General features: G+C 41.2%; 1 protein-coding gene across 1 annotated transcript in view; it reads left to right on the top strand.

Moving 5' to 3' along the window:
* The window catches only part of LOC132395197 (cytochrome P450 2D3-like), a 52,869-nt gene that overhangs the window by 9,518 nt on the left and 19,659 nt on the right, over positions 1 to 23,692 (top strand). The window contains exons 2-4 of the mRNA XM_059971488.1: positions 4,981 to 5,149; positions 8,698 to 8,784; positions 9,130 to 9,142. Of these exons, the coding sequence (XP_059827471.1) occupies positions 4,981 to 5,149; positions 8,698 to 8,784; positions 9,130 to 9,142 (269 nt within the window). The remainder of the gene's footprint in view (positions 1 to 4,980; positions 5,150 to 8,697; positions 8,785 to 9,129; positions 9,143 to 23,692) is intronic.

The raw sequence follows: 23,692 nt of genomic DNA on the forward strand, positions 1-23,692 counted from the left end.
TCATTCTTCTATGCTCCAAGGAATAAAGTTCTAATCTATTCAACCTTTCTCTGTAACTCAGTTTCTCAAGTCCCAGCAACATCCTTGTAAACCTTCTCTGCACTCTTTCAACCTTATTAATATCCTTCCTGTAATTCAGCGACCAAAACTGTACACAATACTTCAAATTCGGCCTCACCAATGCCTCATACAACCTCGCCATAACGTTCCAACTCTTACACTCAGTACTTTGATTTATAAAGGCCAATGTACCCTGTTGCTTGTTGTCTGTGATTTTCTCCGAGTTCAGATGGTGACGCTGCCTGGGGAGTGCCCTGTGCAGGGGCCATTTCCCAAAGAAGAGCATGTTATATACCCCTAGGGTTAATTTTTTCTCTGGACTGTCACTTTAAAATGCAGGGAGAATGCGACTGACCTTTGGACACTGTTTGAGCTGCTCCAGAGAGTCACAGCTCAGAGTCAAGATGGATTCGGTCAGTGGAAGACACCAGTGAGTCGGTCGCTGGTTTAAACTTTCAGTAGCCCAAAGGGGTGAGTTGAGATTACAAGTGCTGCAACTAGAACAAGTTCGCAGAGAGAGGAGAGGAAGGAGTAAAACAGAAGAAACCTAGTGACAAAGAGATCAGTGTTTGGACTCTCTAAGTAGCCTGTGAGGGTGAGTTTTTTTCCATTTGGCTACGAAAGTATGATTGTCACTTAGTTTATCCACAGGAGTGGGTTCTCTGGTGAGGGGAAACCTTTGTGAATACCACGTGTGTGTTTACCCTGGCCTGGGTGTGGTATTTCATTGAAGAAAGGCACCCCTGTAGCAAATCACTGTTGGAGTTATTTTGTCTGTCGTGGAACTGGATAAGTGGCTATCACATTGTATGTGATTGGGGTAGCCTTGTGGAATCTACCAGTGTGTCGACCCTTGCCTGGGTGGTGGTGGTTCCCTTGAAAATGGTCTCCTTTGTGATGAGCTACTGTTGGTGATAATCCATACATGGATTCTGTTTGAGTATCCTGTGGCACCACTTTGGGATGTCCCTTAGATGAATTCAGGTATGGTACCACTTGTATTGAAAGGAGATTTGTTGAAGATCACTGTTGGTGATACATTGTGTGTGGAGTGGAACAACTTTGGAGCTAAAACTTACTATTGTTATTTTGTATTGCTGTCGTGGTGTTATGTGTGATGAGAAAATCAGATGGAGATGGGGGTCCAGAGTTGACCCCCCTGTGAACTATGCTGCTAATGAGAGAGAGAGGTGAAGAGGGTGAGGAGGCATCTTGTTGCAGATGGGAGAGAGAGAGACAAGGATTAAAATGGATGATTTAGTATTATGGCTTCTTCGCTAATTGTTGACTTTAACACCAAGGACATTTGGCCTGTTTGTGTGGATCCCAGCTGACACAGCAGAGTGATCCCAGGTGCCTGCTGAGACAGGAGGGAGTGGCTAGTTTGATGGACATGGACATGATCAGTTGATGGATGGCTGATACCCCGTCAGGGGAGGTAAAAGATGGGTCTGCTGAGACACCGGCAGGCATGCCATGAGACACTGCAAGAGTGTTGTGCACCCACAGGAGGGTGGGGGCTTGGAGGACCGATTCCACCACGGAAAAACGGTCTAGCCGAGAATGGAGGGGTTATAACCGAATGACCACATGGGTACAACGTAACGAGAAGACAACGGTAGGTTTGCCTGCTGCAGCTGCTCACATCTCACTCACTCTCTCTCTTTGGACATGCTAGAGGCAGGAAACATGTTCCCGATGTTGGGGGGGTCCAGAACCAGAGGCCACAGTTTAAGAATAAGGGGTAGGTCATTTAGAACGGAGTTCAGGAAAAACAACTTCACCCGGAGAGTTGTGGATCTGTGGAATGCTCTGTCTCAGAAGGCAGTGGAGGCCAATTCTCTGGATGCTTTCAAGAAGGAGTTAGATAGAGCTCTTAAAGATAGCGGAGTCAAGGGATATGGGGAGAAGGCAGGAACGGGGTACTGATTGTGGATGAATGGCAAACTCCTGCACCTATTGATTGTTGGCTTCTTAACCAATAATAATCCAAGTAGCACCTTCCTTTGGGAGCAGGTAATCCAAGCCGTAGTTCCTGGGACAGTCTGGCCTTATTGTGCTGAGAAAGGCTATCATTCAAAACATCCTTCCTCTGTAAAAGCCCTCTTATCAACCAGCGTGGGCAAGGTGCTCATGCTGGGCACTGGGGTGGCATACGTACAGCACTGCATATCAACTGCACCATGCTATGGGAATCATAGGTAGGCTTTGGAACTCCATATCTTGTAAGTGCTCAGCTTCACTACACCTCTCGGCATAGGCACAACTATCCCAGGATACTGTTCCTCCTCACACTTGCCATCCACCTTGCACCTCGTACCTGTACTCAACATAGTCACTGGCTATTTAGAAAACTCAAAAACAACTGAACTACAAGAATTGCTCCCCAAATGCTCAGCTCCCTCTGAAATGTGGGCATCTCATATCCAGAATAAAGTTGCTCAAGTTTCAACTCAAAAGTGAGTCATCCCTAAAACTAATTACAAAAATCCTGGGGAAACAAGCAACAAAGTACTGTAACAGATTAAGACACAGGTTGTGCTCCTTTTAAAACTTTGTATGGGACTGCAAAATCTTAAATGTTAATTTCTCACAGAGAAACAGTACTTATCAGAGAACTGATAAGGAAAAAGCAACTGGGCGGGACCTTGCACATACACAGAGTCGCACCCCCCCCACCACATTCAAATCATTCACATTCTATTTACAGGGAAGATGGATGCAGGATACCCCCCCTACAACACTGAGGCATGAATGTGCTAACCAGCCCCTGATTTCCACTGCTGGTGAACGGATATCCTTTGCAGGGAATCCTGAATGGAATGAGAGGAACCTGGCAGAGGACAAAAGGAACCCTGAACTGTAGAGGACTTGAAGAATGACCCTTGCACCTAACAATCTCTGTTTTTTTGTGTTTCCATACAGAACTTCCTCCACATTGCATAGAGGCATGGGAGTAGGAACCACATTTTCCTGCTCCTCTGGAATCCCACCTTTAAGCAACTCTAAAGCTGGACATTCACAGGACATGCCGGATCCCCCTACACCCCATCTGCTTATCTAGCTTCCATACCTGCCTATAGGCACCCACTTCTACGTACTCTAAACCTTGTAATAACTGAATTGCTGTTCTTATAAGATGACCAACAGCTGGCACTATTAAAGACAACACTATCCCTTTTGTTGGAAAAACTACCTCTATAACAATGTGTCCCACCATTTACAGAAGTTAATTCAATATCTTCTGGCGGGTTACCACTATCAAGGTATATTTCTCTGATAAGAACCCACTGGCATAGAACTTTAGCACCTTCCTCTACTGTGCTCCATTCCGCTTGAGGTTTTAAATTCCTTTCAGTAAGAGTGGGATGCCTCAGGTTAACTGCTGGTGTTACCCGAATCCATAGTGATACGTTAGGCTCAGGGGAAGAAGCCAGTGTTCTGAGGACATTATTGATCTTGTGTTGGGATGATAGGTTGCCTGAGGCACCCGTCTCTCTATTAGATGGGCCTCATTATGGCACCTCCCCCATTCCATAACCTCAATAACCACGTGGCCAAAGTCTCCTTAGCCTTCTGTACCTATCCTCTAAACTTGTGTTGAAAGTGACCATTACACCATCCCCCACACATTGCTGAGCCTCCTCCCACTCCTGAGAGGAAGAAGGTGCGGACTGATCCCTCCTCCCACCCCCCTGCCTGGCCCGTACTGTTGTGGACACACAAGGGAGAAGGTGATCATCTTGATGATTAAACCAAGGGGTCCACTCTACTCTTTCTCTCCCTTATTTTCATCATCCAGCCAGATATCCCCTTCTCCCAGCCCCAGAGTAGGATCATTGTCTCATCTCAACATGGCTCAAACCTTAATGGGATCAGGTTCCCAACTGGGCCCTTTGAGCCAGCTCTAAACCCTATACTTTCATTAGCCAACAGGCTATCTGTATGCAGTATTCATATTTTCTAACTTCGTAACCCTACTCAGAGCCATCAATAGTGATTCGCTCAGAATAATACAGTGCTGACTGAGATCTTCCAATTCATTCTTAAGAGTCATTATTGTTTTATACGAATGCCTTACAGTTGGTGCAAACAGATAGAAAGCATCTCCCCAGTTATCTTTTGGGAAAACCTGATGATTTAAGCATAGAAACAATGTGGTCCCATTTCAACCTGAGTGAAATCTAATTGGTCTGACCAATCTACCAGCATTCCATAACCCTTCAGTAAGTTAGCGAGACTTCCAAAACCTGCACTATTATCTGTCCACCATGGGACTCCACATCTCTCAAACAGAGGGTCCTCTCTTTCAAATAACCTCTTAACAAAATGCATTTCTGCTCAAAAAGCCAGACCCTGCTCACAGCACCAGATGTAATGTTCAGTCAGCATCATGGGTCTGGCAAGTGATACAGAAAGCACTCTCTGCACATAGGTATATTAATCATTTATTTACAAACAGTAAAAATTCAACCAAATATACATTTTTCCCAAGTTACAGACACTGCAAAGCTGAATATTCAACAAACACACATACATTCAACAACATTCTTAGCTAAGACCCCTTCCACGTGCTATTTTATAATTTGAAACTGGACACCAGGGAGCTTTGCAATGGGAAAAGCATCTACAGCTTCTGAACGAAACAATCATAATGAAAGCAACTTTTTGGCAATCAGAAAAAGGCACACCCCCACAGGACAATCCTGGGGTGGATATGTGAATGTATCAGTGGGGAAACAACAGTGACAGGAATCCCCTGTTGCATTCAGTGGTCCGGGGTCGAGAGCCAAGCTCCCTGGGGCCCGGCACCAACAGCCGCAGGGATGCAGATTGACAGAGAGCTGAGTGATAGTGCTGCCTCTATTTGATTCTGCAGTAACGTCCTACTGCTTTCTCCCATCATGTGTCCACTTTCAGCTGTGGAAGAAGTACGGCGATGTGGTGAGTTTAGAGTTTGGATGGACAAACCTGGTGGTGTTGAGTGGCTACAAGACCCTGAAAGAGGCTCTGGTGAAGAAATCGGAAGATTTTGCTGACCGGCCATCCTTTCCGATATATGAGAAGTTCTTTCAGCGGAGCGGGGAAGGTGAGTGTGAACTGGGCACCAGAGACTGTCCTGGGCACCAATGGGAGGGATTGGGAATCGTTGGACTTCAGATTTCTGTGAATGATCATTGCACTGTGAAACCCACCACCAGGCTGGGGAGGAGGGTGAGACGTCATCACGACCAAAGGAATTAGTTCAAATATATCCTGAAATATTAGAGACCAGTTCTCCCAAGATCTTTGTAACTGCATCTTAATGACAGACAAAAGGAGACTCAATGGGTTGTTTTGATCATTTAATATTCTGCATTGTATTGAAGTGGCTCCTAAAACACACTTTTATCTTCTAGTTCTTTCTATATTCTATGCCTCAGCAAGTTATACATGTAGGATGACTGGCGATGTTGTAAATTAGTTTTTTTTTATCACCACAAGGTGTTTAGAATCTGTTCATGGTGACAAATTGAGAATTCTTCCTTATCAACCCAGAACCTTTTACATCAGCAGTTGCTTACATTTATGCACATTCCTATTGCTGACGAATAAACTCTTCTCAGGCTTCCAGTCAAGTGCAGTTATCGATTATACCCGACATTTTGATGACAGCCTCTGCCATCTTCTTTGGGGATGATGCCTGAGTATGTCTAGACTGGTGGTACTTAGACCCCTGTAGTCCATCCCTTCTGATTGGTTAGTCATCATCCAATCAGGTTTCTGCTCTCCCGCCTTGTTTACAAAAGAATTGTTTACCAATCTGATTACTATTTTGGACCAGGAGACTCTCCCTGAGGAAATAAGATGATTTTGCATGACGTCCCTGCAGAATGGCTGCAAGGTAAAGGAAATCAATTGGGCTCTTTAAAGGGTTGATAGAAAAAGCAGGAAACATAACAATGAGGGGCAACCCATCGCTTCTGTCTTTCTTCCCTGTTTTTCCACGGTTTTTGGGAGGATCACCAGGATGCTGAAGAAATACTAGATTAATAGCAGCCACAAACCCATTAGGAAGCTCATGTCACAGCTTATGCAGGTCAAAGATGACCTGGGACTTAAGTTGGCTGCTGTTTATAGGATTCCCTGTGAACGCAGAGCAATGTATATCGGCCAGATGGGATGCACGGTGGAAACCTGCATGAAGGAGCACAGGAGGTGTACCCGTTTGGGTTAGCTGGAGAAATCAGCAGTAGCAAAACACTGTATTCACAATGGCCATAGGATCGACTTCAACGGCACAAAACTACTGTGGCTTTTGGGACCAGCTGGAAGCCATTGTTTCCAGGAAGCCATATGTTTTCTGGAAGCCATTGAGCTAAAACTAGAAGGAAAGAATTTTCACCTTTGTTAAGGTCTCTAATTAAAAACTGGAAATCAATTCTGAACAAGGTCAGAGAGCAGAAATTGGATTGGATGAGAAACAACCAATCAGAAAGGATGGACGATGGGGGTATAAATACCTCCTATCTAGACAATACCTAGGCATCGTCCCTGAAGAAGAAGGCAGAGTTTGTCATTGAAATGTGCATTATAATTGATACCTGTACCCAGCTGGAAGCTGGAGAAGAGTCTTTATCATAAATGCCAGGAAAGAACTCAATCCTTGTTCATTCCTATCCCTATGCCACTGACAGTTTGTAGTCCTGACATTCTGTGCTGACTGAGGTGAAATTTTATGATTCCTGAGTGATTCTGCCTTGTTAATGATAAATCAGTTATTCAGACACTGGGATGCTGGACTGACCAGATTTTGGTCTTTTTCCAGTTCACGATATTCATAAATATTTCTGAATGAGCACTGTAGAAAATAAAGCTGAAATGAAACAACAAACAATCTGATGGAGCAACGTAACAGGTCAAGCAACATCTTGGTGGGGTGGAGGTGGAGGAATTGTCAATGTTTCAGTTGGAAACTCTGCGCTCAGGGCCCAAGACATCGACTATTCCTTGCCATCCCCCACCTCCCAGATGCTGCTCAAGCCACTGAGTTCTGCAGCAGGTTGTGTGTTGCTCCAGATTCCAGCATCTGCAGTGTAAGATGAATGTAAGACTGTGTGGGTTTTCCATTGTCCATTTTGCTCTCTGCAGCTGGCATTTCAGTTCATGGTGTCTGTTTCACTATCTTTCACTACATTATGCCAAAACAGAACATTAGGTGGTATTTCTCACTGTTGAAACCATTCAGGAAGTCTGAGTGGGAATGGAATGGAGAATTAAAGTTCCAGGCATCAGGAAGCTCAGGGTCGCTAAGATTTTCATTGAATAAAGAATCACAATCAGAATCAGACTTATGATCATGAACTTAAATGACATGAAACCTGTTGTTTTGCACCAGCAGTACAGTGAAAAGATAGAAAGTTAATATAACTAAAATAAATAATGCAAAAATGGGATTAACAAGGTAATGTTCAGGGGCTCATGGAGAATTCAGAAATCTGATGTCGGAGGGGAAGAAGCTGTTTCTGAATCATTGAGTGTGGATCATCGGGTCCTGTACCTCCTCCACCTTGGTGGTAACAAGAAGAGGGCATTTCCTGGATGGTGAGGGTCCTTACTGATGGATGCCCCCCTTTTTGAGGCCCCGCCTCTAGAAGATGTTCTTGATGGGGGAGTGGTGGGGGGAGAGGTTGTACGTTTAATGGAGCTGGATGAGAAAATGACCATTTGCTGCCTCTTGGGCCCTGTGCCAAAGAGTCTTTAGTGATATTCTGAACTCCGTTCTAAAAGGGCAACAGGAAGTAGAGGGGGACCTGGGTTTCTGGGTACATGCCATTGAAAGTGGCAGTCTAGGTTGAGAAAATGATTAATATAACATAAACAATGTTGAACTTCAGCAGTAGAAGCACAATGTATAAAAGCAGCAAAGTCATGCTGGACCTTTCTAACATTCCGGCCTGGCTTCAGTTGAACCATTGTTTTCAGCTGGAGTCACCTCAATATAAGAAGCATCTGACGCCATTACAGAGGGTTCCAGAAAATATTGATGAGAATTGTTCCTGGCATAAGAGACTATCTCTACAAGGATAGACCAGAGATAGTCAGGCAGTTTCTTCAGAGAAAGCTGGAAGGTTTGGTCAAAGTTTATAAAATGTTGAAAGTTCTGGGCAGTGAAAGGTCACAGGTACAAAACCAAAAGGAAAGGAATGAAGACTGCCTTGAGGGAAAGTCTATCTTGTGGAGCAGATACTTGGGATCTGGAATACACTGTTAGATGTGATGGAGGAAGTCCATTGCAGTCTTCAAGAGAGAGCTGAATAAACGTATGGTGAGGTAAAATCTGTAAGGGGTAGGATAGAGACTGTTGAGTTGATATGGTAGACATTGTGGACAGAATGAATTGTGCTGAAACCATTGGATAATTCTGTAATTATATATATACCTCGGATTTTGGGTATAACACTGAGTCATGTCATCTGCAGAAATTCTCTGCTGACTAAGCAAAGGAGGGTGTTGAATGGGAGGATGAAATCAGGACCCTGGTGGAGGACTTTGCCAAATGATGAAAGCTGAATCATCTGCAGCTCAACATTAGTAAAACAAAGGAGATGGTGATGGACTTTAGGAAGACTAAGCCTGCACTGCTCTGTGTTACAGGTGAGGATATGGATGTAGTGCAGACCTCCAAGTACCTGAATGACAGACTTGTGTGGAGCACCAACAGAGAGGCTGTGTACAAGAAGGGCTAGAGTCACCTCTACTTCCCGAGGAGACTGAGGTCCTTTGGAGTGTGCACATCTTTCCTTCACATGTTCTACCAGACTGTTGTCACCGGTACAATATTCTATGCAGGGGTGTGCTGGGGCAATGGCATCAACATGAGTGATGCCAACAGGCTCAATAGACTGATCTGAAAGGTTGGCTCTGTTATAGGAGTCAAACTGGACACACTGGAGGCTGTGGTAGAACAAAGGACCCTACAGAAACTCCTGGCAATTCTGGACAATATTTCTCCCCCGCTACATGTCACCTTGGCTGAATAGAGGAGCACTTTTAGTAATAGACTAAGACAACTGTGCTGCTCCAAAGAGCACTATATGAGGTAATTCCTTCCCTTAGCCACTTGGCTCTATAATAAGTTTACCTTTCGCCAGGAAAGTGATTACCCTCTCCTTTTAGACTGTTAGAGATACCTATTTCTTATTCTTTCTTACTTTTCTAATATGTGTATATCTGTGCACACTGCTACTGTGACCCTGTAATTTCCTTTGGGATCAATAAAGTATCGATCTACTTACCTCATACTGTAACCATTTGACAAGGTTTCCCCTTTAATATGGAACTGAAGTTTGTGATCCTGCAGGCTGAATGAGGATTGTAGTATACTGTGATTCATCATCTGGGAAATCTTAGGAGACAATTCGAGTTGCCAGTGATTTGAGTCTACTGGGTCTTGCTGATTCTAATACCCAATGAATGGAAAAGTCCCACTGTTTGGAATGAGGTTGAAGCAAGGATACAGTTCAGGTCACAAGGAACTAGGAAGCCATAGTCATTTAGCACTTTGGATGAGACTGAGCCGAAAAATAGAAATAAAATTTGTGGAAGAACTTCTTTCTACAGGAAGGTGATGATGATATCAGTGGAAGAAAGTCTATAAACACGCTGGTCAAGCATGGCAATCTTTGGTTGTCTGTTGATCCTGTAATGGATTTATAATGAGCTTGGTCTCCTTAAACTAACGATCCACTTCTTATTCTTCAAAGTAAAAGAAAGAAAAAATCCCTCTTGGAAATGTGTAAGGTACGCAATGTGTCATCATAAATTTGGCTTTTACGAGAAATATGTAAGCGAAGGGAGGGTGATGTTCCAATTTGTCCCATGATGTCATCTTTCTTCAGGTGCCTGGGAAGTACCTGAGACGAAACAAAGAACGAACAGAGGGTGGAAGAGGGAGATTTGAGAATTTGGTCATTAGTCAGCAGGGAAGTGACCTTTGACACAAAGAAGTCAGGTGAGCTGACAGAGACACACAGCTTGTAGTGAAGTGGAGATGTTGACATGGAGGGATAAAATAATTCATGGTCTTACCAAATTCCTCTAACCCAACAGGTGGATTTAGTAAGCAATCAATATTTTTTCAAAGTCACTCTAATTCCAATTGAACCGTCTAACAGAAGGTTTAGAGGTGGTTGAGAGGTTGGTGAATTGAACAAACTGCATGTTCAGTTTGGGTTGAATTCATTAGTTCTGGAATGATTCCAAAGGACTAGAAAATGGCAAAAGTCACTTTACTGATTAAGAAGGGTGAGAGGGAAACGACAGGAAATTAAAGGTCAAAGTGCTTAATTCCAGTGGTTGGCAGGATGTTAGAGTTGTTATTAAGGATGAGGTTTTGGGGCACATGAAGGTACACAGTAATATAGGTTGAAGTCAGTATGGTTTCCTTCAGGGAATCTTGCCTGACAAGCCTGTTGGAATACTTTAAGAAAATAACAGGTAGGAGAGACAAAGGAGCATGCACGGTTGTTGACTTGAATTTTCAAAAGGCCTTTGACAAGGGACATCACATATTGTTACTGAACAATATAAGATGGTATTACAGGGGAAGTAATAGCATAATGCCAACATAGTACACTCAAAGTGCTGGTGTTGGAATGTGTGCCAACACATGCAGGCAGCCCCCAGCTCATCCTCGGGTGTGCTGGTTGCTACCACAAGTGACTCATTTCACTGTTTGTTTTGTTGTAGATGTGATATACGGACAGGAATTTTGAGATCTTGCCTGACTGGCAGAAGGAAAACAGTGGGAATAATGGGGCATTTTCTGACCAACTGCCTGTGGATTAATGGCGTTCCACAGGGGGTGGTGTAGGGTTCGCTATTTTTCACATTATACATTTGTGATCTGGATGATAGCATTGATGGATTTGTGGCCATGTTCGCAGATGACCCAATGATATATGGAGGGGCAGCCAGTGTTGAAGCAGGGGGTGTTCAGAAAGACTTGCACAGTTGAGGGGAATGGCTAGAAAGAGTAGATGGAGCAAAGTCTGTGCTCATGCACTTTGGTGGATGGAATGAAGGTGTGGATTATTTTGTAAATGAAGAACCCATTCAGAAATCAGAGATGCAAAGGGATGGGGGACTCCTCATACAAGGCTCCTTAAAGGTTAATTTGCACTCTGAATCAGTGGCAAGGAAGGCAAGTGTAATGTTAACATACCATAAGACAAAGGAGCAGAAGTTGGCCATTCGGCCCATCGAGTCTGCTCCAACATTTTGTCATGAGCTGATCCAATCTCCCCTTTAGTCCCATTCCCCCGCCTTCTCACCATAACCTTTGATGACTGGCTACTCAGATACCTATCAATCTCTGCCTTAAATACACCCAATGACTTGGCCTCCACTGCCGCCTGTGGCAACAAATTCCATAGATTCACCACCGTCTGGCTAAAATTTTTTTTCACATTTCTGTTCTGAATGGGCGCCCTGCAATCCTCAAGTCATGTCCTCTCGTACTAGACTACTAGACTCCCCCACCATGGGAAACAACTTTGCCACATCCACTCTGTCCATGCCTTTCAACATTTGAAATGTTTTTATGAGGTCTGCCCTCATTCTTCTAAACTCCAAGGAGTACAGTCCAAGAGTGGTCAAACATTCCTCATATGTTTTCATTTTCAATCTTTTTTATTGATTTCCAGCAAAAAATTACAAATCAGAGGAGAAGTTTAAACAAACACATAATACATAAGATGTATAAACAACTAAAAAGTGTATACTGTCAAAGTCAATTAAATATAACGTTACGCTGTTATATGTAATATATAAACAAAAACCACAACTCCTCTTGACAAGTCATAAAGAAAAAAAAAGATTGGAAATTTGATTGTATTAGAAGAAAAAAACCCCACTAAACTAGCCTACAAAAAAAATGAAAGATTGGGCAGTCCATTTGAGGATAAAATTAGAAAGAGAAGAAGAAAGAAAACATCCTTCCAGTCACCTCCGAATCTTTGTGGATAAGGACAATTTTTCCTTAAAAAAATAAAAATAAAACTCAAGAAAAATTAAATCATATGAAAATATTGAATAAAGGGTCACCAGACTTGCTCAAAGTTAAAAGATGTGTCAAATGCCCAGCTTCTAATTTTCTCCAAGCTTAAACAGGGCATAATGGAGGAGAGCCAGTTAAAAACAGTAGGTGGATTAGAACCTTTCCAGTATAACAAGATAGCTCTCCTAGCCAGTAAAGTTGAAAAGGCTATCACGTGTTGAGCGGAAGCAGGAACTCTACCTGTTTCCTCTGGAATAATCCCAAAAATTGCCGTGATTGAATTGGGTTGTAAATCCACACCTATAACTTTTGATAATATTCTAAACACATCCCTCCAAAAATTATTTAACTTTACACGGGACCAAAACATATGAGTTAGAGTAGCCACCTCAGCATTGCATCTGTCACAAATAGGGCTTATATTAGAAAAAATATGCGCTAACTTATCTTTGGACATATGGGCCCTATGTACTATCTTAAACTGAATTAAGGAATGACATGCACAGATAGATGAATTATGAACTAGATAATAAATTTTACTCCATTGATCATCTGAAAATGAGTGTTGAAATTCTATTTCCCAAGTACGTTTAACCTTACCATTAGGCGACATACGTACATTTATTAACTGTTCATAAATAATAGTTATTAACCATTTTTGAAATGGTTTAAGCTGAAAAATAACATAAACCAAATTTGATGAGTAAGCCAAGGGATAATTCGGTAAAAAATCACGTAAAGAATTCCTAACTTGTAAATATCTAAAAAAAAGTGTACTAGATATATTTATCCATTAACTGCCAAAAATACATTTAACAATCCTCTGAAAACAAACCTAAAAAGGTTTTTATTCCCTTAGTTTTCCATATTAAAATAGCCTTATCCAGAGTTGATGATTTAAAGAAACAGTTAGAATAGATATTACTAGAGAGTACAAAGTTATTTAATTCAAAAAATTTACGAAACTGGAACCAAATTTTTTAAGTGTTTTTAACAATAGGATTGAGACCTTATCTACCTATTCTGGAGAGGGAAAAAGGAAGGGGAGCTCCTAGTAAAGAAGCTAAAGAAAACCCCCTTACCGAATTCTCCTCCAAATGTGACCATAAAGGGCACTGCTGGTTATCTATACCATGAATCCAAAAAGGTGATGAGGCCTGCTCATCCGATAGATCCTCTGAGCCTGTGGGAAGTCCGAGGACGGCTGCAGCGCAATGCAGTGACGGCTCGGGTAGTGACCGTGAGGCTGTAATTCATGAGTTGGCTGATGCAGTCCGGACTATAACCGGTAGGATGGACAAATTCAAGAGCCATTTAGACCTTATCATGCAAGAATCTAAGGAAATGAAGCAGACTTTGGAATCTTTAAATTTGTGAACCCAGGATTTAGAAAATAATATGAAGGATGTTGTGAATAGATTATGAAGCCTGGAAAAAGAAAGATTCCTGGAGAACTGAGAAAGTAAAAATAATGGATAAACTGGACTCACTTGAAAACTATAGCAGAAGAAATAATATCAAAATAGTTGGTTTAAAAGAGGAACTGGAAGAAAGGGACACAGTAACTTTCTTTCAAGAATGGATTCCCAAAGTTCTGGGGAAAAAGCGTTTTGACAAAGAATTCATTATAGAAAGAGCCCACAGGACTTTAATCCACTGACCACCTCCAGAGCAAAGGCCCTGCTCTATACTTATACGCTTTTTGAAGTATCAAGATAAACAGAAAGTATTACGAGCTGAAGCAGTAGAGGCCAGAGAGAGAAATGGCCTATTAGAGTTTGAAGGGGGAAAGATAACCTTCTTTCCAGATATTAGTGTGGCCTTGTTAAGGATAAGGAAAGACTTTGACTTAACAAAGAGGTTATCAAAGAATAAAGGTCTTCAATATTCTTTATTATATCCAGCAAAGCTGAGAATTACTCTTGTCGGATGGAGGGAGGAAAGTTTTTACTAACCCCCAGGAGGCGATAAACTTTTTCAAAAAACATCTGAGACATCGTGATTCAGAATATTCTTCTGGAACAAGAGGCCTAGAAAGATGTATCTTGGACTAAGTATATGAAGAAAATTATGTTATTTTCTTTATTAATATAGTTTAATTTTATCAACATTATAATCTTGAACTTTGAATCTATGTGATTATGGATGAAGACTATTATGATTAGAAATATTGATTATGAATGGTCTTTTTGAATTATACTACTTAGGAACTATATAGTTAATCTAATTTTGTTATAACTAGTATGAATAGCTTTGATTATATAGATATCATCTCTTGATATGTTTAATTTTTGGTATGCTGGATATGTACTAAGTTATAATATTTAGGGTTATATTTAGTAAGTTTCTTTGAATTCTCTTTATTTGGAAATTTTGCTATATTAATGATATTTACTTTCAATATTATAGATTATGTTATATATTTAGTAATAATGGGTGTGGAATATAATTTATTTTTTCAGATGTTTAATTAAGGAGTTATTGGGGGAGTGGATAATTTTTTCATTTCTTTTTTAAAAAAAGATTAATTATGTTATATGTTAAAGAATGTCCATCTTTAGTATGATGTTTATCGGACCCCACAGTAAGAGGGGTTAAGGCGCCGTGGACTTGGAGCACCAGTTGGGAGGGTTTTACTCCCTTTCTTGTTCTTTTTTATATTTCTTTTATTTTCTTTCCTCTTTGGTTTCCTTTCTATTTTCTATACTCTATTGAGAATGGCACCAAATATCTCAGGGTCACTCAAAGAAGTGGGATTAATTTGTAAGTTTTTTATGGGCAGGATTTATCAACCAATAAAATCTGATAACTATGAATAGAGCAATTAAAAATTTAAGTCTTAATGTTAATGGGATAAATGGACCGATAAAGAGGAAAAAGGTCCTAGCATATCTTAAAAAATCATATTGATATTACCTTTCTTCAAGAAATTCATCTTACAGTGACAGAACATAATAAAGTAAAGAGAAGATGGGTTGATGAAGTAATAGAATCTTCCTTTAATTCTAAAGCCAGAGGAGTGGCAATATTGGTAGGGAGGAATTTGCCAGTGAAGGTGGAGGGTACTATCACAGATCCGGCCAGGAAATTTGTTATGGCCAATTGTCAAATATATTCAGAATCCTGGACACTTTTGAATTTATATGCCCCCAATTATGACGATGAGAAATTAATCCAAAATATTTTTTTGGAAGTTGTTCAAGGAAATGAAAAGATCTTAATTGGAGGGGATTTCAATTTTTGTCTGGATCCAATTTTAGATAGATCATTTAAAAAAGTTATGAAGGTCAGGGCAGCAAAAATCACCCTGGCCTTCATGAAGAACTTGAATATAATAGATGCTTGGAGATGGCAGCATCCAAGGGAAAGAGACTACTCTTTCTATTCAAAACAATATGATTCCTACTCTAGAATTGACTTATTTCTAATATCAGCTAAATTAGAAAGCAGGATCATTCAAACAGAATATGCCACTAGACTACTCTTGGACCATTCACTTTTAATTTTATCAATTGAAATGCCTGATAAACAAAAAACATTATATAGAGGTACCGACCAGAGAGGATGCAATATTAGATCTCCTATCAGGAAACGAGATAGGACAGGTGACAGAAGTGTGTGTAGGGGAACACTTTGGTTCCAGTGATCATAACACGAATAGTTTCAACTTGATCATGGATAAAGATAGATCTGGTCTAATTTTGCATTTTTAGTTTATCGTGCTTTACAATTTTCCTTTTTTTGGGGGGGAGGGAGTGCTCTGCTGTGGAAAAGAGGAGCATGAGATTCACAAATATAAATTCTCAGTTAAATTGATAAAAATCCCTGGTTGTAAAAATCTTCTCTGTGAACAAAGGTTTGGGAGCTGAATACTTTTACATATCACAGTATATTCTCCCTGCCAGAGCTTCTACTGTAACTTGCATTTTGCCACATCAGCAACACAGACAAAATGATGGGAGAGCTCAGCGAGTCAGGCAGTCCTGAACAAGGGCATCAGCTCCAAACATTGGCTGTTTATTTTCTATCACAGACACCTCCTTGCCTGCTGACTCCTCCGAGCATTTTGTGTGTGTTCCTCAAGATTTCTGGGATCTGCGGGATATTTTGTACAGAATTTCTGATGCATTTTAATTATTAGGGGAAGTGCTGAGTTTCTGATGTTATCTTTGGTAGTCCGTCGGGATAGGGTGACTTGTCTCCAGTCCAGTTTTGAGGAGTAGAAGATGTTTGTGTGTAAATGCTTTAATGGTGGGGTTACTAACATATACAGGCTGAACAGAAAGAGAGGTCTTGGGCCAGTGGCAAGAGGTCCAAGTAACTGGAGATAACCTATTATTGTGCACAATCGCAGGTGTGAATGCAACACAACACATACACTTGCACACATACGCACACACTCTCACACACACTCACTCACTCACAGGTATGTGTACACTTAAAGACACCAATACACACATGCTTATGCACACACACACACACACACACACACACACACACACACACACACACACACACACACACACACACACACACACACACACACAACGTTATTATACACAGATACAAACACTTATTCTATGTGTGGACACACACAAGTAGGCACAAACACAAAACTTTTTCCTTTCCCTCGTTCAGACAGACCACCCTTCCTGAGTCTCCCCTAACTGTACCTACTCTTCAAACTCCACCTACTCTTGGTGCCTCTCCCTTTCAGTCACTGACTTTCCAGCTGGTGTCTCTGCCCGTCTCCACATCTCAGGCTCTGCAGGGCTTTTTACCGAGTCTAATATTTATATTTTCCCATGTTTTTTTTCGTAAATAGGAACTTACTTACTTTGATGTCTTGTTTTTGTGTATATATATATTTACGATCATTTATTCAGCACAGCTATACATATATATTTTTGGAGCCACCGGAGTTTTGGGTTGGGAACGTAAGATTTAGTCTTCAGCCTCCCTTGGCTGATTTCTCTCTTTGGGGGAAGGGAGTGGGAAATGGATTCTTCCAGAAAGCTGATTGGATGTTTTTACTGTTTTATTTATTCGCTATCTACATGTCTGTGATTACCTTTTATACATTACTAAAGGATATTTGATGGAATCTTTTATTAATATACTCAATTTTAATGTGAAAGGTCTAAATAACCCTGTTAAACGAAATAAGATTTTCTGTTATATCCAGCAACTTAATACTCGTATAATCTTTCTCCAAGAAACCTATATTTGTAAAGATAATATTTCACGTTCTTTCAAAGGATGGAAGTGTATACGTTTTCACTCACCCTCTCAATCTAGATCGAGAGGCATCTCTATCCTGTTTGATCAGAATGTATCCTTTATTCAACATGTAATTTCTGATACAAATGGGCACTTTGTTATTGTTTCGGGTAGTCTTGAGAATAATCTAATGGTATTTGCGAATGTATACGCTCCAAATACAGATTACTCCTTGTTCTTTGAACATCTTTTCTCTTTTTGCCTGATTTCAATCAGTATTCCTTAGTGATGGGTGGAGATTTTAATTTTTGGCTTGACCCTATATTAGACCGCTCTTCAAGTAAAACCCCTGTCACTAATAAATCAGTCCTACTTTTTAAATCTTTTCTATTTCAATGTGGTATTCTCACCATGTGACGTTTTTTGCACCTCCAAGAAAAGGAATATTCATATTTCTTTCAGGTTCATCATATGTACTCTCAGATTGACTACTTTTTTATAGATAGAAACTTGCTTCCACTGGTTCGATCCTGTGATTATAAGGAGTTTGCTTTGTCTGATCATGCACCTGTGCTTCTGGCTTTAAGATTACCTGTTTACTCTGTACCAAATAGAATTTGGCATTTTAACTTATCATTGTTATCTGATAAAAAATTTTCTAAAGTTTTTGGAAAACCATATTACTTTTTTCTTTAAAGAAAATTTTAAAGGAGGTACTGCTGGTACTATGGTCTGGGATACTTTTAAAGCCTATATTCCTGGAGAAATTATCTCTTACTCTACATATATAAAGAAAAATGCTGACAAAGAAAGGTCTGACTTAGCAGCAATATTAAAAGATCTTGATCAAAAGTATGCCCTATCTCCATATCCAAGTATATATAATAAGCGGATTGAAATCCAATCCAAGTATAACCATATAACCATATAACAATCACAGCACGGAAACAGGCTAGTCCGTGCCGAACCCTTAATCTCACCTAGTCCCACCTACCCGCACTCAGCCCATAACCCTCCACTCCTTTCCTGTCCATATACCTATCCAATTTTACCTTAAATGACACAACTGAACTGGCCTCTACTACTTCTACAGGAAGCTCATTCCACACAGCTATCACTCTTTGAGTAAAGAAATACCCCCTCGTGTTTCCCTTAAACTTCTGCCCCCTAACTCTCAAATCATGTCCTCTAGTTTGAATCTCCCCTACTCAGTGGAAACAGCCTGTTCACGTCAACTCTATCTATCCCTCTCAAAATTTTAAATACCTCGATCAAATCCCCCCTCAACCTTCTACGCTCCAATGAATAGAGACCTAACTTGTTCAACCTTTCTCTGTAACTTAATTGCTGAAACCCAGGTAACGTCCTAATAAATCGTCTCTGCACTCTCTCTAATTTATTGATATCTTTCCTATAATTCGGTGACCAGAACTGCACACAATATTCCAATTTTGGCCTTACCAATGCCTTGTACAACTTTAGCATTACATCCCAACTTCTGTACTCAATGCCTTGATTTATAAAGGCCAGCATTCCAAAAGCCCTCTTCACCACCCTATCTACATGAGACTCCACTTTCAGGGAACTATGCACAGTTATTCCCAGATCTCTCTGTTCCTCTGCATTCCTCAATGCCCTACCATTTACTCTGTATGTTCTATTTGGATTATTCCTGCCAAAATGTAGAACCTCACACTTCTCAGCATTAAACTCCATCTGCCAACGTTCAGCCCATTCTTCTAACCGGCATAAATCTCCCTGCAAGCTTTGAAAATCCACCTCATTATCCACAACACCTCCTACCTGAGTATCATTGTTATACTTACTAATCCAATTTACCACCCCATCATCCAGATCATTTATGTATATTACAAACAACACTGGGCCCAAAACAGATCCCTGAGGCACCCCGCTAGTCACCGGCCTCCTTCCCGATAAACAATTATCCACCACTACTCTCTGGCATCTCCCATCTAGCCACTGTTGAATCCATTTTATTACTCCAGCATTAATACCTAACGACTGAACCTTCTTAACCAACCTTCCATGTGGAACTTTGTCAAAGGCTTTGCTGAAGTCCATATAGACTACATCCACTGTCTTACCCTCGTCAACATTCCTCATAACTTCTTCAAAAAATTCAATAAGGTTTGTCAAACATGACCTTCCACACACAAATCCATGCTGGCTACTTCTAATCAGATCCCGTCTATCCAGATAATTATAAATACTATCTCTAAGAATACTTTCCATTAATTTACCCACCACTGATGTCAAACTGACAGGTCTATAATTGCTAGGCTTCCTTCTAGAACCCTTTTTAAACAATGGAACCACATGAGAAATACGCCAATCCTCCGGCACAATCCCCGTTTCTAATGACATATTAAAGATCTCCGTCAGAGCTCCTGCTATTTCTACACAAACTTCCCTCAAGGTCCTGGGGAATATCCTGTCAGGACTTGCAGATTTATCCACTTTTAAATTTCTTAAAAGCGCCAGTACTTCCACCTCTTTAATTGTCATAGGTTCCATAACTTCCTTACTTGTTTCCCACACCTTAGACAATTCAATATCCTTCTCCTTAGTGAATTCCGAAGAGAAGAAATCATTCAAAATCTCTCCCATCTCCTTCGGTTCCACACATAGCTGACCACTCTGATTCTCTAAGGGGCCAATTTTATCCCTCACTATCCTCTTGCTTTTAATATAACTGTAGAAACCTTTCGGATTTACTTTCACCTTATTTGCCAAACCAACCTCGTATCTTCTTTTAGCTTTTCTAATCTCTTTCTTAAGATTCCTTTTACATTCTTTATATTCCTCGAGCAATTCCTTTACTCCATGCTGCCTATATCTATTGTAGACATCCCTCTTTTTCTGAACCAAATTTCTAATATCCCTTGAAAACCATGGTGCTCTCAAACCTTTAACCTTTCCTTTCACCCTAACAGGAACATAAAGATTCTGTACCCTCATAATTTCACCCTTAAATGACCTCCATTTCTCTATTACGTCCTTCCCATAAAACAACTTGACCCAATCCACTCTCTCTAAATCCCTTCGCATCCCCTCAAAGTTAGCCTTTCTCCAATCAAAAATCTCAACTCTAGGTCCAGTCCTGTCCTTCTCCATAATTATATTGAAGCTAATGCTATTGTGATCACTGGACCCGAAGTGCTCCCCAACACATACATCTGTCAGCTGACCTATCGCATTCCATAACAGGAGATCCAACACTGCCCCATCTCTAGTCGGTACTTCTATGTATTGTTGCAAAAAACTATCCTGCACACATTTCGCAAACTCTAAACCATCCAGCCCTTTTACAGAATGAGCTTCCCAGTCTACGTGTGGAAAATTAAAATCTCCCACAATCACCACCTTGTGTTTACTACAAATATCTGCTATCTCCTTACACATTTGCTCTTCCAACTCACGCGCCCCATTAGGTGGCCTATAATACACTCCTATCAGTGTTACTGCACCTTTCCCATTCTTCAGTTCCACCCAAATGGCCTCCCTAGAGGAGCTCTCTAATCTATCCTTCCAAAGCATCGCCATAAGATTTTCTCGGACAAGCAATGCAACACCTCCTCCTCTGGCCCCTCCTACTCTATCACACCTGAAGCAACTAAATCCAGGAATATTTAGTTGCCAAACACACCCTTCCTGCAACCATGTTTCACTAATAGCTACAACATCATAATTCCAGGTATCAATCCACGCTTTAAGCTCATCCACCTTTCTTACAATGCTCCTAGCATTAAAATAGATACATTTAAGATACTCTCCATTTCCTCCTCTCTTTCCATCCCTAACAATGCATTCAAATTTATTATCCTTTTCTTTCTTCTCCCCTACATCTTCGGGCTGAGCGCATCCCTTCTCCATCACCTGCCTTTCCTCCCTCACACACTGTCTATTTACTTGCTCCACTGGTGAACTAACCTCCTCTCCCATAGTCTCCTCAAATAGTCTCCCGCACCCCCATCTTACTAGTTTAAAGTCCGCCCTGTAGCCCTAGCAAACCTCCCTGCTAGGATATTGGTCCCCCCATGATTCAAGTGTAACCCGTCCTTCTTGAACAGGTCACCTGCCCCAGAAGAGGTCCCAATGATCCAAAAACTTGAATCCCTGCTCCCTGCTCCAATCCCACAGCCATGCATTCATCCTCCACCTAATTCTATTCCTACTCTCACTGTCGCGGGGCACAGGCAGTAATCCCGAGATTACTACCTTTGCGGTCCTTCTTCTTAACTGCCTTCCTAACTCCCTATACTCTCATTTCAGGACCTGTTCCCCTTTCCTTCCTATGTCATTGGTACCTACATGTACCACAACCTCTGGCTCTTCACCCTCCCACTTCAGGATATCTTGGACGTGATCAGAAACGTCCCTAACCCTGGCACCAGGGAGGCAAATTACCACCCGGGACTCCCGGTCACCTCCACAGAAACGCCTGTCTGAGCCCCTGACTATTGAGTCCCCTATTACTATGGACCTCTTTCTTCTAACCCTCCCCTTCTGAGCTACAGGGCCGTCCTCTGTGCCAGAGGCTTGGCCACTGTCACTCCCACCAGGTAGGCTGTCCCCCCCAACAGTACTCAAACATGAGTACTTATTGTCAAGGGGTACAGCCACTGGGGTACTCTCTAGTACCTGCCTCTTCCCCTTCCTGACTGTAACCCACCTATCTGCCTCCCGTGGTCCCGGAGTGACCACCTGCCTGTAACTCCTCTCTATCACCTCCTCACTCTCCCTGACCAGGCGAAGGTCATCGAGCTGCAGCTCCAGTTCCCTAATTCGGTCCCTCAGGAGCTGCAGTTCGGCGCACCTGGCGCAGATGTGCACGTCCGGGAGGCTCGGAGACTCCAGGATCTCCCACATCCGACACTGAGAACAACAAGCTGCCCTCACACTCATCCCTCCCAAATAACTGAAAATACAAGAACTAAAGGATAAGCCTACTGTGCCCTCTTCCGCCTAAGCCCTCTGATCCCAAGCCCTACACTCTGCGCCCGGCTCACTCCGCTGCCCGCTTCTTAAGGCGGCGTTCTTTATATATCTTCCCTCCTTCCCGGGCCCCCTTCACGCGCCTGCGCAGTCCCGCCTCTCAGAACTCCGATCTGAGAAGCAATTGGACAATTTGAAAATGGCCGCCGCCGCACTTCCTCTCAAGCCTCGCTGTCTTCTTCCAAAAGATTCTTCCATAATCTTCTGCTGACTTACCCAATTGAACGACAGCTGTTGAGAGATAAAACTCAATTTTACATTTTTTGGGGATAGAGCAGGTAGTTTATTAGCCAATCGCTTAAAATCTTTTACAGTTAATTGTCAAATCACAGAAATTTTAAAAGATAATGGTACTAAGATATCCGACCATTCTAAAATTAACAACGTATTTAAAGACTTTTACCTTAAGTTGTATCAGTCTGACTCTTCTTCAGATGATAGCTATATGAATGCTTTTTTCAGTAATATCAACATTCCTACATTGTCTGCTGATAGCCTAACACAGTTAGATCAGCCTGTTTCCAATGAAGAAGTGGCTGAGGCTATACGTGCTTTACATTCTGGTAAGACCCCAGGACCTGATGGCTTTCCTGGGGAGTTTTATAAAACTTCTACTACGTTACTTATCCTCTGTTCTATCAAGTCCTTTAAATCAGGTAAACTTACTCAATCTTTTTATGAAGCTTTTATTTCTCTTATTCTTAAAAAAATATAAAAATCCAGCTGAATGTTCTTCATACAGACCGATTTCTTTATTAAATGTTGATGCAAAAATTTTATCCAAAATCTTAGCTCGAAGACTTGAAAATATTTTATCATCTATTATATCACATGACCAGACAGGATTTATTAAAAATCGTTACTCATATTTTAATATACGTCGGTTGTAGTGTTCTCGCACAGGTGTAAAAGAACTCTGAACCAAACACCAAGCTTAAACCAGTCAATGAGGTGGTCCCAGTAAGATTAACCATTTACTGTTCACTCTTCCAGATTAACGTATGGTGAAAACTGTTGATAAAGCAATACAAAATATATACAGTATTTGTTTCCTTCTTGATATCACATTTACATCATAAATACTTGCAAAAGTAAAACTACAACAACTATATTACATTAAAGTGCAACATGCAGTCAGAATCTACCTATGCCATCGACTGCTTTAAATACACTTCAACACAAACTATCCGTAACTCTTTAAATAACAAAAACATAACCTTTATCAACTGTCATTACTTTTAACAGAATCAGCGTTAACATTTTAAATTCAACATATCGATTATCTCATGAACTTACGGCGTTGCTTCACTGATGTTTCTAGTGCGTAGAAAGAAAACTTTTCTCGCGCTGATCCTG

Source organism: Hypanus sabinus, chromosome 6, assembly GCF_030144855.1.
Source record: "Hypanus sabinus isolate sHypSab1 chromosome 6, sHypSab1.hap1, whole genome shotgun sequence".
Lineage (NCBI taxonomy): Eukaryota > Metazoa > Chordata > Chondrichthyes > Myliobatiformes > Dasyatidae > Hypanus > Hypanus sabinus.